At 39.7% G+C, this 14,438-nt stretch overlaps 1 protein-coding gene across 1 annotated transcript in view; it reads right to left on the bottom strand.

Moving 5' to 3' along the window:
* The window catches only part of prep (prolyl endopeptidase), a 30,144-nt gene extending 16,040 nt beyond the window's left edge, over positions 1–14,104 (bottom strand). The window contains exons 1-9 of the mRNA XM_062033833.1: positions 13,838–14,104; positions 13,575–13,649; positions 2,696–2,829; positions 2,351–2,481; positions 2,055–2,264; positions 1,797–1,918; positions 1,617–1,722; positions 1,320–1,511; positions 1,040–1,237 (exon numbers count right to left, since the gene is read on the bottom strand). Of these exons, the coding sequence (XP_061889817.1) occupies positions 1,040–1,237; positions 1,320–1,511; positions 1,617–1,722; positions 1,797–1,918; positions 2,055–2,264; positions 2,351–2,481; positions 2,696–2,829; positions 13,575–13,649; positions 13,838–13,972 (1,303 nt within the window). The 5' untranslated portion in view covers positions 13,973–14,104. The remainder of the gene's footprint in view (positions 1–1,039; positions 1,238–1,319; positions 1,512–1,616; positions 1,723–1,796; positions 1,919–2,054; positions 2,265–2,350; positions 2,482–2,695; positions 2,830–13,574; positions 13,650–13,837) is intronic.
* Between the last annotated feature and the right edge of the window lie 334 nt (positions 14,105–14,438).

Here is a 14,438-nt window from a genome sequence, read left to right as displayed (position 1 = left end):
CACATGATTGTTGACATGTGATGACTTTTGGTACAGTATAGCCTGTCTAAATACTACATTTAATTTTCATTGGTGTTTTACAACAAGACAGTAGCTGACATTTTGTTAATTATTTCTTCTCTTTATATTTTGACATTGAATCATTTTGAAACAAACAAGATCATATTTGCACAATTAAGTCAAGTCACTTACTTGGCGCTGACCACAGACGTGTGGTCTAGCACGACCACAGAACCGTACTTTTGTGACAGTCCATTACATCGTCGACTGAAAATTAAAAAGTGCCTGCTTCCTAATTTATTTATTTTTATCTGAGTTTGATACATTTTGTGTTATTTGCACAGCTATGTTATTCATTTTATGTAGAAAGAATACGTTTCTATTTTATTTATACCTTCTTTGTTTTTCCATTTTATTTATGTTATGTAATGTAATGCTACTTAAACAGTTTCTTTTCTGTGCTGTAAATACACATCTTGACTAACTGGGTTAATAAAACTGCCACTGACTGTTTACAGTACAGTTGTCATTCACTTCAATTTCACTGAATATCGCTCAAAAATGTGTATCTTTATATAAATATTTTCACTGGAAAATATATCGAGATATATGTAGAATATCGAGTTTAAATAAAAATATATCGAGATATACTTTTTCGACCGTATCGCCCAGCCCTAGATAAAATGTCACAGATTATGTGCATGTATATTTGCTGCCATTGTTTGGATTAACATTAAACTTCAATGCATATAAGACGCAGACATTGGGTGTATTACATCAGATGGCAGAATAATAGGATTTGCACGCCTACTTGTGGCTAAACCAACACCCTCCCCATACCACCAAGCGCCACGAATGAAGCAAAGTAGGCGTGATGGATTCAGTACTTCGTAGCACCCAGCAGAGGGCGCATTGAGTTGGGTCTATAAAAATGTTACTTAAATATTGTTGGAATGGATAATTTCCATGAGTTCCAATGAAAAAAATCCGCATCACAACATTTTGCAATCAAACCAATATGACCACAGGTGAGTGGTACCTGGTGAGAGGAAGGAGGTGAAATAATAAAAGATCTCAGAGTCCCTCTTCCGTCCAGTGAATCCGACCACGGAGCCGACATCCAGAGGAAAGGTCCTGAGCTCCTCTCCTGAGCTCAGAAGATACATTTTCAGGACATTCTTCACATCATGGAGGAAGCACACAAACAGGTAGCTGGAGTATGTGCAGGTGGCAAATACTGTGAGAGGAGAGAAGAATGCCGGTGAGCTAAAAAATACAAAATATTTTGGGCATGTTTTTAAAGATGCTGCAGTGGTCACCGATGACGTCTTTGTCATGCTGAGGGATGAGCTCGGTCCAGTCGCTCTGAGCCGGAGAGGCAAAGTCGATGTTGATGAGGCGGTAACGTGGGGCGTCCAGGTTTGTCTTGAATGTAAAAACTGTCCCCTCATTGGTTACATACTCGTATTCGGCGTCAAAGTTGTCAATAAGCTTCACCCATGGCAAAAGTCCTGGATTTGCGAAGAGGAAAAATGACCACCCCAATAAAAAAACAGATATTTGTATTGCCAATAAATAACAAAAACACAAGATGATAAGAGTAATGTCAAACATGCCTGTGATGCCCTTAGGGGTAGTCTTGAGGTCACAATACCACAATCTGTTGACAGGGTCACAACCTTCCCTGATGGACAGCAGCACATAGCGGCCATCGTCCGAAACCTGCACAGTTCACACTTACACCATCAATCACCTCTAAAACACCAGTTCTACCTCAGTTCAGGACAAGAAATTACCTCGGCTCCACTCATCCACTTGGGTTGATCAGGAAACTCGGCGCACAGCACGTCCTCAGATTGCTGCGTTCCCAAAATGTGGAAGTACAGCTTCTGGTGCAAGTTGGTAGATGTCTCCGTGCCTTAAAAAAAACACACGGGTCAATTGGGCGAACAATGTAAATAACGTCTGCCTTTACAAAAAAAACAAACAGTAATGCAAATTTTTTTTTAAGAAAAGTGGAAAGAATAGGTATCATTTTTTTCTCTTGAACTCACCATCACTCTTGCCCTCCTGCTTAGGGTAGGAGTTGTAGAAAAGTCCCTTCCCATCATGTGTCCAGGACATGCAGCTGAACTTGACCCGCTCTAGACAATCATCCAACAGCTTGGCACCCTCCACGCGCAGGAAGTGGATCTCCACCCAGTCAGACCCGCTGGCACTAGTTCCATAAGCCAAGTACTCCCCATCTTCTGAGAATGCGTAGCCTTATAGAGGAGGAAAACACCATCACAGCTAGGAAATGAATTGACAAGCAAATGCATTTTTTTTTTTTACAAGACTCGGTTGGTACCTCGTAGGGCAACTGTCCCATCATCAGAAAATGTGTTTGGATCCAAAAAGACAGCAGGTTCTGCATCGAGGCTCTCCTGCACATACATTACACTCTGGTTCTGAAGGCCAGTGTTGTAGAAGTGAAAATACCTGCATATTAAGATGAATGGACATCAGACAAATGGGTTATCAGAGCAATACAATAACCTAATTGACTGGTACTAAGGCCTAGGAGAGGGCAAACTCACACCACTATGTGCTGGTCTTATTATCATTGATACATGGTGGACTGCAGGTGTCAAGTGTGGCACCTTAGGGTTGTTCTTGGCCTGATTTTGCTTGTTGTTGTTGATGATCAACTTACCTGCTTCCCCTTTTGAAAGGACAGCTATACTTGGGATAGTCATACAGCTCAGTCATGCGCTCCTTGAACAGATCTCGAACCTCACAGCGCTCCAAAAAGGGCGATGTGAGCTGGTTCTGAGCACTGACAAACGCCTGGTGGGTAAACACAAAATCAAATAATTGTATAACCTTGGGCTGGGACAGTAAAATGATATCAATATACCTGTATATTGCTATAGACACAATCGATATCAATTAAAAAAATGTGTTTGATATATATATATATATATATATATATATATTTTTTTTTTTTGGTCGGAATAAACCGGAAAGAATGAAGCATGGTTGGTTGCATGTACAAAGGCACTCGCTGTCTGGTAACCTAGCAAAACAGTAAGTGGTCAGTGAGCAATGGGAGGGACACATTTAACAGCCAATTGCATAAAGGTATCAACTATCAAGTTTGGTTGTGCCATCTTGCTGTCTCGCTGTTGATTCTCTGCATGGAGTGAGAAGAGAAATTCAAGATCGAGTGCTGTAGAAAGCAAATTAATTGTGAATGAAACAGGAAAAACATTTTTTTCCCAAATTGGACCATAGTCCTTTGCCGGGCTAATTTTTTATTTTTAACTCTCGTCAGTTCCCTATTCGGATGTACGGAAACAACAAGTGGAAACTAAAGTGCAGGACTGAATAAATACAATACAACAAATGTGGTACTTTAACATAATAATTTGGTCCAATAATAATTACTTCATAACATAAATTGATTCCCTTACTTAAATAAGAATAACAGACCAAATTAAAAGTTACACAGACCCATTAATTACCAGGCAGTAAGCCTGCAAAAAATTGCTCATCTCAGATTTCTGTTTACATGTGCACTATTTTGTTACACTTTATTCCTAGTTTGTGAACCCGTTCTCAAACGATGCCGATAAAAACTATTCTGATTCTGATTTATGAAGAATTTCTTAAATATTCCTTTTGTTTACATTGAGTGTTTTGCGTGATTGTGTTGACATTAAATTTTCTTTATGCCTTGATAGTAGAGGGGATTCTAATCAGAGGACGGTTACATTTGAAATATGAATGTTAACAATTATTATACTTTTCTCCTGGTCCACAATTTCCATAGGTCAGACCTGGGCAAATTAAGGCCCGGGGGCCACATGCGGCCCGCCGAACATTCCCAAAAATTTTTTTTATAGCTCTTTAAAATGGAAACTGTATCCGCCATTATGATGTGCAGTGATGTTTTCAAATGACCCTAAGTCTTGAACTATACAAAGTATTTCAATGGTTGGAATCTGTCCTTTTGCATGATATACCAGTTACTATGGTAATCTAAGTCACAGCAGCTCAGACGAGGCACCAAGCAGTGTGGGTGGGGAGCGTTTCCACAGAGTGACAGCCTGAAATGCGGGTGTCAGGGACAGACATGGAAGGAGATTATTACAACAAAGTTCTAAAGCTTAGTGATATATCAGATTGTAGGTGGTTTTTTTTTTACCCTTCACGTTCATATTTCGCTGTGTTTGTTGCATTTTTGTTGGGTTTCGCTTGATTGTTAAATATGTAGATCGATTAGGGGTGTGACGTTCATATGTTGTCAATATTCAGTGTTTTATCATTCACAGTTAATATTATAAATCCCACATTCACTGATTCGAAAACACTGAAATTCCACGACATAGTGAATTTGCGAACAGCTAAAATTATACACAAAGCAAACTACAATCTGCTACCCAATTATATACAACAATTCTTCTCAACAAAAGAGGAGAAATATAATCTTAGAGAAAAATTTAATTGAAAACATTTGTAAGCACGTACAACACTTAAGACCTTCAGTATGTAGAATTAAATTATGGAATGGATTAAGCAAATAAATCAAACAATGTACTAATATGATACACTTCAAGAAACTCTTCAAACTTGAAGTGTTTACAAAGTACAAAGAAGAACAATGACCATGATAAACATTCTGAATTTATTTCATCCATCCATTCATTCATTTTCTAGATAATCTTACTCATCTCACCATATGAAATATGACTTACTTCGCTAATTATTATTTATTTATTTTTATTGTTATTACTTATGGAGTATATTGTGAATAAAATGAAAACAGGAAGTGAACAAAAGTTTTAGCAACTGCTATGTAAAGGAAATGAGGTAGGATTAAATAAGCTCTGCTTCTTCCTACTCCTTTTTGAACATGTTGAATAGAGAAACTGGAAATTGTGATGTATCATGTTGTATGCATGCATGTTCGAAATAAACTCAAACTCACATTCTTTTTTTTCATGTACAGTCTGGGTGTCTCATTCAGTAAAAAAATATAAAATTCCATTCCGTTTTTTCAGGCGGTCTGTCATAACGTTTTTAGCATTCAATCAGATATTATTGTTTGGTTTTGTATTAGTGTTCCTAGGGCTGGGCGATATATCAAGTTTTTAAGATATATCGATATATTTTTAAACAAGATATGAATTATCGTAATATTGGTATAATTTATTCCACGTTAAAATTACCAAACACCGCTTATTTGTTGTTGTGTTCCTTGTTCTCCTCCGCTCCCCTCCACGGGCAACTAAACCCCTCCCCTTCCTCCTTCCAAGACCTGCTTGCAGTATAAGAACATCCATGATTGGTTGGTTGTTTACTATGATGAGTCATGATTGGTTAGGGACAGGCCAATCGGAGGCAAGATAGGGCGGGTCATCGAACCAGCAAGAGAAATCACAAAGTGCCTGCTTGCAAATGTATTTTTTTTTATCTGAGTTTGATACATGTTGTACTATTTGCACAGCTATGTTATTTATTTTACGTAGAAATATCATTTTTATATTTCATTTATGTTATGTAATTCTGTGCTACTTAAACAGTTTCTTTGCTGTCCTGTTAATACCCATCTTGACTAACTGGGTAAATAAAAGTGCCACTGACTGTTTACAGTACAGTTGTCATTCACTTCAATTTTACCGAATATCGCTCAAAAATGAAAATCTTTACATGTATACTTTCACCGGAAAATATATCGAGATATATCTCGAATATCGAGATACACTTTTTCGTCCATATCGCCCAGCCCTAAGTGAAGTGAAGTGAATTATATTTACATAGCGCTTTTCTCTAGTGCAGTGTTTTTCCACCTATTTTGAGCCAAGGCACATTTTTTTCATTGAAAAAATCCTGAGGCACACCACTAGCAGAAAACATAAACAAATGAAACTCAGCAGCCGATATTGACAGTAAAAAGTTCTTCTTGCAATTGTTGGATATAAATTCAAACCATAACCAAGCATGCATCACTATAGCTCGTCTCAAAGTAGGTGTACTGTCACGACCTGTCACATCACACCGTGACTTATTTTGAGTTTTTTGGTGTTTTCCTGAGTGTAGTGTTTTAGTTAATGTCTTGCGCTCCTATTTTGTTGTTGATTGTCATGTCATGTACGGATGTACTTTGTGGACGCCGTCTGCTGCTCCACACTAAGTCTTTGCTGTCGTCCAGCATTATGTTTTTGTTTACTTTGCAGCCAGTTAAGTTTTAGTTTCGTTTTGTATAGCCATCCCTAAGCTTCAATGCCTATTCTTAGAGGCACTCGCCTTTTGTTTATTTTTGGTTCAAGCATTAGACACCTTTTTACCTGCACGCTGCCTCCCGCTGTCGTCCGCATATTGTGATCACGTCAAACCATGTTCCCGACATCTACAAAGCAATTAGCTACCTGCTGCCACCTACTGATATGGAAGAGTATTACACGGTTACTCTGCCGAGCTCTAGACAGCACCGACACTCAACACATAATTTGCGGAATATAAATACTGGTTTGCAAAAAATATTTTTAATACATCCATCCATCCATCCATTTTCTACCGCTTGTCCCTTTCGGGGTCGCGGGAGCCTATCTCAGCTGCATTCGGGCGGAAGGCGGGGTACACCCTGGACAAGTCGACACCTCATCACAGGGCCAACACAGACAGACAACATTCACACTCACATTCACACACTAGGGCCCATTTAGTGTTGCCAATCAACCTTTCCCCAGGTGAATGTCTTTGGAGGTGGGAGGAAGCCGGAGTACCCAATTAGGTGAAATGACATCATCTCCCACGGCACACCAGACAATATCTCACGGTACACTAGTGTGCCGCGGCACAGTGGTTGAAAAACACTGCTCTAGTGACTCAAAGCGCTTTTACATAGTGAAACCCGATATCTAAGTTACATTTAAACCAGTGTGGGTGGCACTGGGAGGAGGTGGGTAAAGCGTCTTGCCCAAGGACACAGCGGAAGTGACAAGGATGGCGGAAGCGGGGATCAAACCTGAAACTAGGGCTGGGCGATATATCAATATATTGCGGGTTTGTCTCTGTGCGATACAGAAAATGACTATATCGTGATATTCAAGTATACGTTCTCACGCAGTTGCTTTTAGCTGCGGGCATTACACTGCATGCGTATCTCACTCTTTGTTGTCTCTCCTTCTCACAGAGACTTAAAGGCCTACTGAAATGAATTTTTTTTATTTAAACGGGGATAGCAGATCTATTCTATGTGTCATACTTGATCATTTCGCGATATTGCCATATTTTTGCTGAAAGGATTTAGTATAGAACAACGACGATAAAGATTGCAACTTTTGGTATCTGATAAAAAAAAGGCTTGCACCTACCGGAAGTAGCGTGACGTAGTCAGTTGAACATATACGCAAAGTTCCCTATTGTTTACAATGATGGCCGCATGAAGTGAGAGAGATTCGGACCGAGAAAGCGACAATTTCCCCATTAATTTGAGCGAGGATGAAAGATTTGTGGATGAGTAAAGTGCAAGTGAAGGACTAGTGGGGAGTTGAAGCTATTCAGATAGGGAAGATGCTGTGAGAGCCGGGGGTGACCTGATATTCAGCTGGGAATGACTACAACAGTAAATAAACACAAGACATATATATACTCTATTAGCCACAACACAACCAGGCTTATATTTAATATGCCACAAATTAATCCTGCATAAAAACACCTGCGTGTTTGTTATGCTAGCTCCTAGCTCCTCTGCTAGCTCCTAGCTCCATAGAACACGCCAATACAATTCAAACACCTGATCAACACACACAATCACTCAGCCCAAAAGACCGTTTACCTAACCCAAGGTTCATAAAGCTTATATATTTTTAAAAAGTTACGTACGTGACGCGCACATACGGTCAAGTTATCGAATGTTTAGCAGCCAAGGCTGCATACTCACGGTACCTGATATTCAGCTGGGAATGACTACAACAGTAAATAAACACAAGACATATATATACTCTATTAGCCACAACACAACCAGGCTTATATTTAATATGCCACAAATTAATCCTGCATAATAACACCTGCGTGTTTGTTACGCTAGCTCCTAGCTCCTCTGCTAGCTCCTAGCTCCATAGAACACGCCAATACAATTCAAACACCTGATCAACACACACAATCACTCAGCCCAAAAGACCGTTCACCTAACCCAAGGTTCATAAAGCTTATATATTTTTAAAAAGTTACGTACGTGACGCGCACTTACGGTACGGTACGTGTTATGCTAGCTCCTAGCTCCTCTGCTAGCTCCTAGCTCCATAGAACACGCCAATACAATTCAAACACATGATCAACACACACAATCACTCAGCCCAAAAGACCGTTCACCTAACCCAAGGTTCATAAAGCTTATATATTTTAAAAAAGTTACGTACATACGCAAAAAAAAGCCAAAGCTGCATACTCACAGTAGCACGTCTGCGTCTTTGTCATCCAAATCAAAGTAATCCTGGTAAGAGTCTGTGTTGTCCCAGTTCTCTACAGGCGTCTGTGTATCCGAATCAAAAGTCCTCCTGGTTAGAGTCTCTGTTATCCGAGTTCTTCCATCTTGACTGCATCTTTCGGGAATGTAAACAAAGAAGCGCCGGCTGTGTACTGTTGTGGCTGACTACGTTCGAAAAATACGTCCATTTCGCACCGACAACTTTCTTCTTTGCTTGCTTGGCTTCCTTCTCCATAATGCAATGAACATGATTGAAACAGATTCACGAACACAGATGTCCAGAATACTGTGGAATTATGAAATGAAAACAGAGCTCTTTCGTATCGGCTTCAATGTGGAAGGCATACCCGTGTTCGCCGGGCTACGTCACACGCATACGTCATCCTCAGAGGCGTTTCGAACCGGAAGTTTAGCGGCAAATTTAAAATGTCACTTTATAAGTTAACCCGGCCGTATTGGCATGTGTTATAATGTTAAGATTTCATCATTGATATATAAACTATCAGACTGCGTGGTCGGTAGTAGTGGGTTTCAGTAGGCCTTTAAAACAAGCGCACTTTCTTACATACGTCACACATGCAACGTCACACGCTCCCGCGGTGCAGTCAGGTAGCGACATGGTAAGGCTAATTGTGCGGTGCGGGTGGTAATACGAGAGAGAGAATGTGCGAATCTGGTAAGAAGTGAAGGAATAATTAATTCCCAAGAAAAACAGCACGGGGTCCATCGTCTGGCGGTGGTTTGGCTACAAGCGGGAAGATGTTGAACAATTATGCGGCAAAAGCGTTGCTACAAAAAGTAGCACCACTGCTAATGTAGCATCATTGGAAAAGTCCCCCGCTAGAGAATAAGGAGTGCTTGAAACTCCGCATGTCAACATCTCCGTTCGGTGCCACATCAACAAAATGCCGAAGCAACTATTTCCAGATCAACACCGTATGAAAAAAATAGTCAACAACAGAAGGAGATAACGTCTGCAGGAACCTACCACATAGCGAAGGAGATTTCCTATTATGCAGCTGATTTTTATTTGACACTTATTGAAATATCTTGTGTGACATCATGCACAAAAGTGCACTTTACTTGTTTTAAACTATTGTAGTGGCGTTCTGTACAAAAAGTGCACTTTAATTTAGTGTTGTATCATATTGTATATGTCATCTTAGTGACATCATGCACAAAAGTGCACTCATAGCTTGTTTTAAAATGTCTCTGACAATCTTGCACTTTCGGTTTTGGAAATGAAATGAATGTTTGTGCCACTGCTAAATAACTGTTTAATACAGTTTTGCTAAATTGACTTAGTTGTGATTTCCCTCTCTACATGAAAGTTTAAAATAAGCATATATTAATGCAGTATGAAGAAGAATGTTTTAATGTAGACACATAGAATCATCATACTGATGTGATTATATGCATCAAGTGTTCATTCAAGGCTAAGGCAAAATATCCAGATATATATCGTGTATTGTGACATGGCCTAAAAATATCGATATATTAATAAAAGGCCATATCGCCCAGCCCTACTGTACTGTGCAATCTACTATTAAAAGTCTCAATCAATCAATCAATCAAAAAAAGTACTTTATATGTAGAAAGGTTTTGTTAAGAAACCATTCTGAGCCTTATCTTATTTAGTTTTTATTTTATATATGTTGACCACATTACCCCTGGCTATGGACCCTGTGTGTATATGTATTAGGGGTGTTGGGAAAAAATCGATTCGAATTGCGATTCTCACGTTGTGTGATTCAGAATCGATTCTCTTTTTTTTTTAAATCTATTTTTTATTTATTTTTATAATTAATCAATCCAACAAAACAATACACAGCAATACCATAACAATGCAATCCAATTCCAAAACCAAACCCGACCCAGCAACACTCAGAACTGCAATAAACAGAGCAATTGAGAGGAGACACAAACACGACAACAAACCAAAAGTAGTGAAACAAAAATGAATATTAACAACAGTATCAATATTAGTTACAATTTCAACATAGAAGTGATTAAAAATCCCTCTTGACATTATCATTAGACATTTATAAAAATAAAAATAAAAGAACAATAGTGTCACGGTGGCTTACACTTGCATCGCATCTCATAAGCTTGACAACACACTGTGTCCAATATTTTCACAAAGATAAAATAAGTCATATTTTTGGTTCATTTAATAGTTAAAACAAATTTACATTATTGCAATCAGTTGATAAAACATTGTCCTTTACAATTATAAAAGCTTTTTACAAAAATCTACTACTCTGCTTGCATGTCAGCAGACTGGGGTAGATCCTGCTGAAATCCTATGTATTGAATGAATAGAGAATCGTTTTGAATCAGGGAAAAATCGTTTTTGAATCGAGAATTGTGTTGAATTGAAAAAAAAAAAAAAATCGATTTAGAATCGAATCGTGACTAGGGTTGGGTATAGAGTATCGATTGGAACCGGGACTAACTTTCCGATTCTCCCGGAATCGTTCAAAAGTTTAAATTTCAATTCCTATTTTCGATACCAGTCCACCGACCGGAAAAAAATATGTCCGCCGAACCGGAAGAAGAAGCCGCTGAAAGGGTTGGGTATCGTTTGAATTCGAACGATTCCGATTCCGATTCTTTGTTTCGATTCCGATTCCTGCTGATCCTCGATTCCGATTCTTTTAAGAGGCAGGGTCAAAAAAAAGTTTAGGATATTTTAAATGAGCTAGCTAACCTACAGTCTTTCTGAATGAAATAGTCTGACATTCTCCATCAATTTTAATTCTATTAACTTTTTATGAACTTTACTATAAATTCCTCACAGGGCTGTTTTCAACTAGAATATAAATATCAAATCTATGAACTTGAATATAAATATTATAAATTATGAATACATTTTCCCAGGGGTACACTTTCCTCAAGAGAGCTTTATTTTTGAAAACCTCATGAAAACACATTTACACATAAGTGTGTGATGCTGCAGGAAACCTCATGAAAACACATTTACACATTATTGTATGATGCTGCAGGAAACCTCATGAAAACACATTTACACACACAAGTGTATGATGCTGCAGGTACTTAAAAATGTTACCGTGCTCCCACTGATGGGCTAACCTGGTGCAGAAAAGCAAATAAACAATAAGAAACAACTTGCAAAACCCAGTCCAGATTAGCAGCAGGTACAGTATAAAATCAGAGACAGTTTTTGTTTAGGAAAATGACCATATCCGTCTTCTCAGGCAGGATGCGTGAGCGTTCTGGACAGATAGTGTCTCCTGCTGTGGAAAATACACGTTCGCTGGGTGTGGAAGAAGCTTGAACGCATAAATAGGAGAAAGCACGATCTGACAGCAAAGGATAAGTCTTTTGTTGGTTCCACCGGACCATCACCATGCAGCAGGGTCGTCAGACATAAGTATCGGTGGAACGTCCTGGTACATCTGCAGCTCTCTCTCCACTCGTTTCTTGATGGACATGGAGCTCTGTTATTTCGCGGTTATTTCTTTTTTTTTTTTGTAAAGTAAAGCCACACTTTCGACCGCCGACGCCCGCTATCCATGCTTGAGCTTGACTGACTCGCTCGGCTATGCTAACACTTCCGGCGGTGGGCGCTTCTTCATTGGTGCTCAGCGGCTTCTTCTTCCGGTTCGGCGGACATTCTTTTTTTTTCCGGTCGGCGGACTGGGTATCGAAAATAGGAATCGAAATTTAAACTTTTGAACGATACCGGGAGAATCGGAAAGTTAGTCCCGGTTCCAATCGATACTCGATACCCAACCCTAGCCGCTGAACACCAACGAAGAAGCGCCCACCGCCGGAAGTGTTAGCATAGCCGAGCGAGTCAGTCAAGCTCAAGCATGGATAGCGGGCGTCGGCGGTCGAAAGTGTGGCTTTACTTTACAAAAAAAGAAAGAAATAACCGCGAAATAACAGAGCTCCATGTCCATCAAGAAACGAGTGGAGAGAGAGCTGCAGATGTACCAGGACGTTCCACCGATACTTATGTCTGACGACCCTGCTGCATGGTGGTGGTCCGGTGGAACCAACAAAAGACTTATCCTTTGCTGTCATATCTCGCTTTCTCCTATGTATGCGTTCAAGCTTCTTCCACACCCAGCGAACGTGTATTTTCCACAGCAGGAGACACTATCTGTCCAGAACGCTCACGCATCCTGCCTGAGAAGGCGGATATGGTCATTTTCCTAAACAAGAACTGTCTCTGATTTTATACTGTTCCTGCTGCTAATCTGGACTGGGTTTTGCAAGTTGTTTCTTATTGTTTATTTGCTTTTCTGCACCAGGTTAGCCCATCAGTGGGAGCACTGTAACATTTTTAAGTACCTGCAGCATCATACACTTGTGTGTGTAAATGTGTTTTCATGAGGTTTTCAAAAATAAAGCTCTCTTAAGGAAAGTGTACCCCTGGGAAAATGTATTCATAATTTATAATATTTATATTCAAGTTCATAGATTTGATATTTATATTCTAGTTGAAAACAGCCCTTTGAGGAATTTATAGTAAAGTTCATAAAGAGTTAATAGAATTAAAATTGATGGAGAATGTCAGACTATTTCATTCAGAAAGACTGTAGGTTAGCTAGCTCATTTAAAATATCCAAAACTTTTTTTTGACCCTGCCTCTTAAAAGAACCGGAACCGAGAATAGCCAGGAATCGGAACCGAAACAAAGAATCGGAATCGTTCAAATTCAAACGATACCCAACCCTAATCGTGACCCCAAGAATCGATATTGAATCGAATCGTGGGACACCCAAAGATTCACAGCCCTAATATGTATGTTATCCTTAGCATAGCCTGCTGTTACACTAATCAGCCTAGTGGTGGCTCACATCCATCACACACAGAGCTATTTCTATTTTTGGGCAGAATTATTATAGTGTTCCCAATGTTAAAAGGATAAAGCCATTGTTCACAAATTTGGTAAATAAATAACCATACCGTCACACCCTTAGAGTGTGGTCATTAAATATGTATTCTGATATATGTTCTTCACAGAAAATGAGCCAAAGTCAGTGAGTCTCAGTTTGAAAAATTAATTAATTGTATAATTTTACTTTTAATAAAAAATGAAAAGTGTTGTAATGAGTTTATTTATTACCTGGGTCTTTTCGCTGTCGGGGTCTTCCAGCCAGCTGTATGGATCTGGCATTTTGTAGCCGTGATAATCATCCACCTGGGACACACATCATATATATATTTTTAAAAGAAAGCTCTTGTCGCAATTCAACACATAATCATGAAAAGGTTAGTGTTTGTGCATGAGAAGGAGGCTAGCTGGCATGCTAACATTAGCACAGTCCCAGTTAATGATACCGCACAGTGACAGCACGCTGGGCTAGGCGGCTAACTAGCATTACTTACAACCGCCTCGTCGCGGCTCGCAGTCGGGTACTGGAAGGCCATTCTGGAAGTCTGACGTCGACAGTCGCGTAATGAAAAAAGTCGCCTCAAGGACCGAGGTGGGTGTTTTAGAATGGCTCTCGGGAACACAAACATACAACTTGAGGCGCAGGGGAATGTTTGGCACAGGATGCGCCGATATGGCTGGAGTTCGACTACCCGGTCGACGAGCGCCGTCAAGAGCCAGCTTTGACAAGAGGGGGAAATGTAGCGCGCCCTCTAGTGATAAAAAATATAATTACCGCAGTGACAACAATTCCAATACCTCAAAGTAGTACTCATAGACATTTTATAGACGCGGCATCGAGCGCTACTGGCGCTGACGAGACGCGGGGCCGCCATCTTGGAGTGGTGATACGCTCCACTCAGTGCAATTCATTTGGCAGCAGCAATGAACTGTCAGCGCATTTAATTCATCTTACCTCACTGAATACCACTGATTTTCACGCAGTTTATTTGTCATACGCTATGATAAAGGACACATGTTTTGGCGTGTTTTATTATTCATAGTTTGCTTAACAGTTAGGGCTATGAATCTTTGGGTGTCCCACAATTCGATTCA

Source organism: Entelurus aequoreus, linkage group LG23, assembly GCF_033978785.1.
Source record: "Entelurus aequoreus isolate RoL-2023_Sb linkage group LG23, RoL_Eaeq_v1.1, whole genome shotgun sequence".
NCBI lineage: Eukaryota > Metazoa > Chordata > Actinopteri > Syngnathiformes > Syngnathidae > Entelurus > Entelurus aequoreus.
This window is presented reverse-complemented; position numbering and strand designations above follow the sequence as displayed.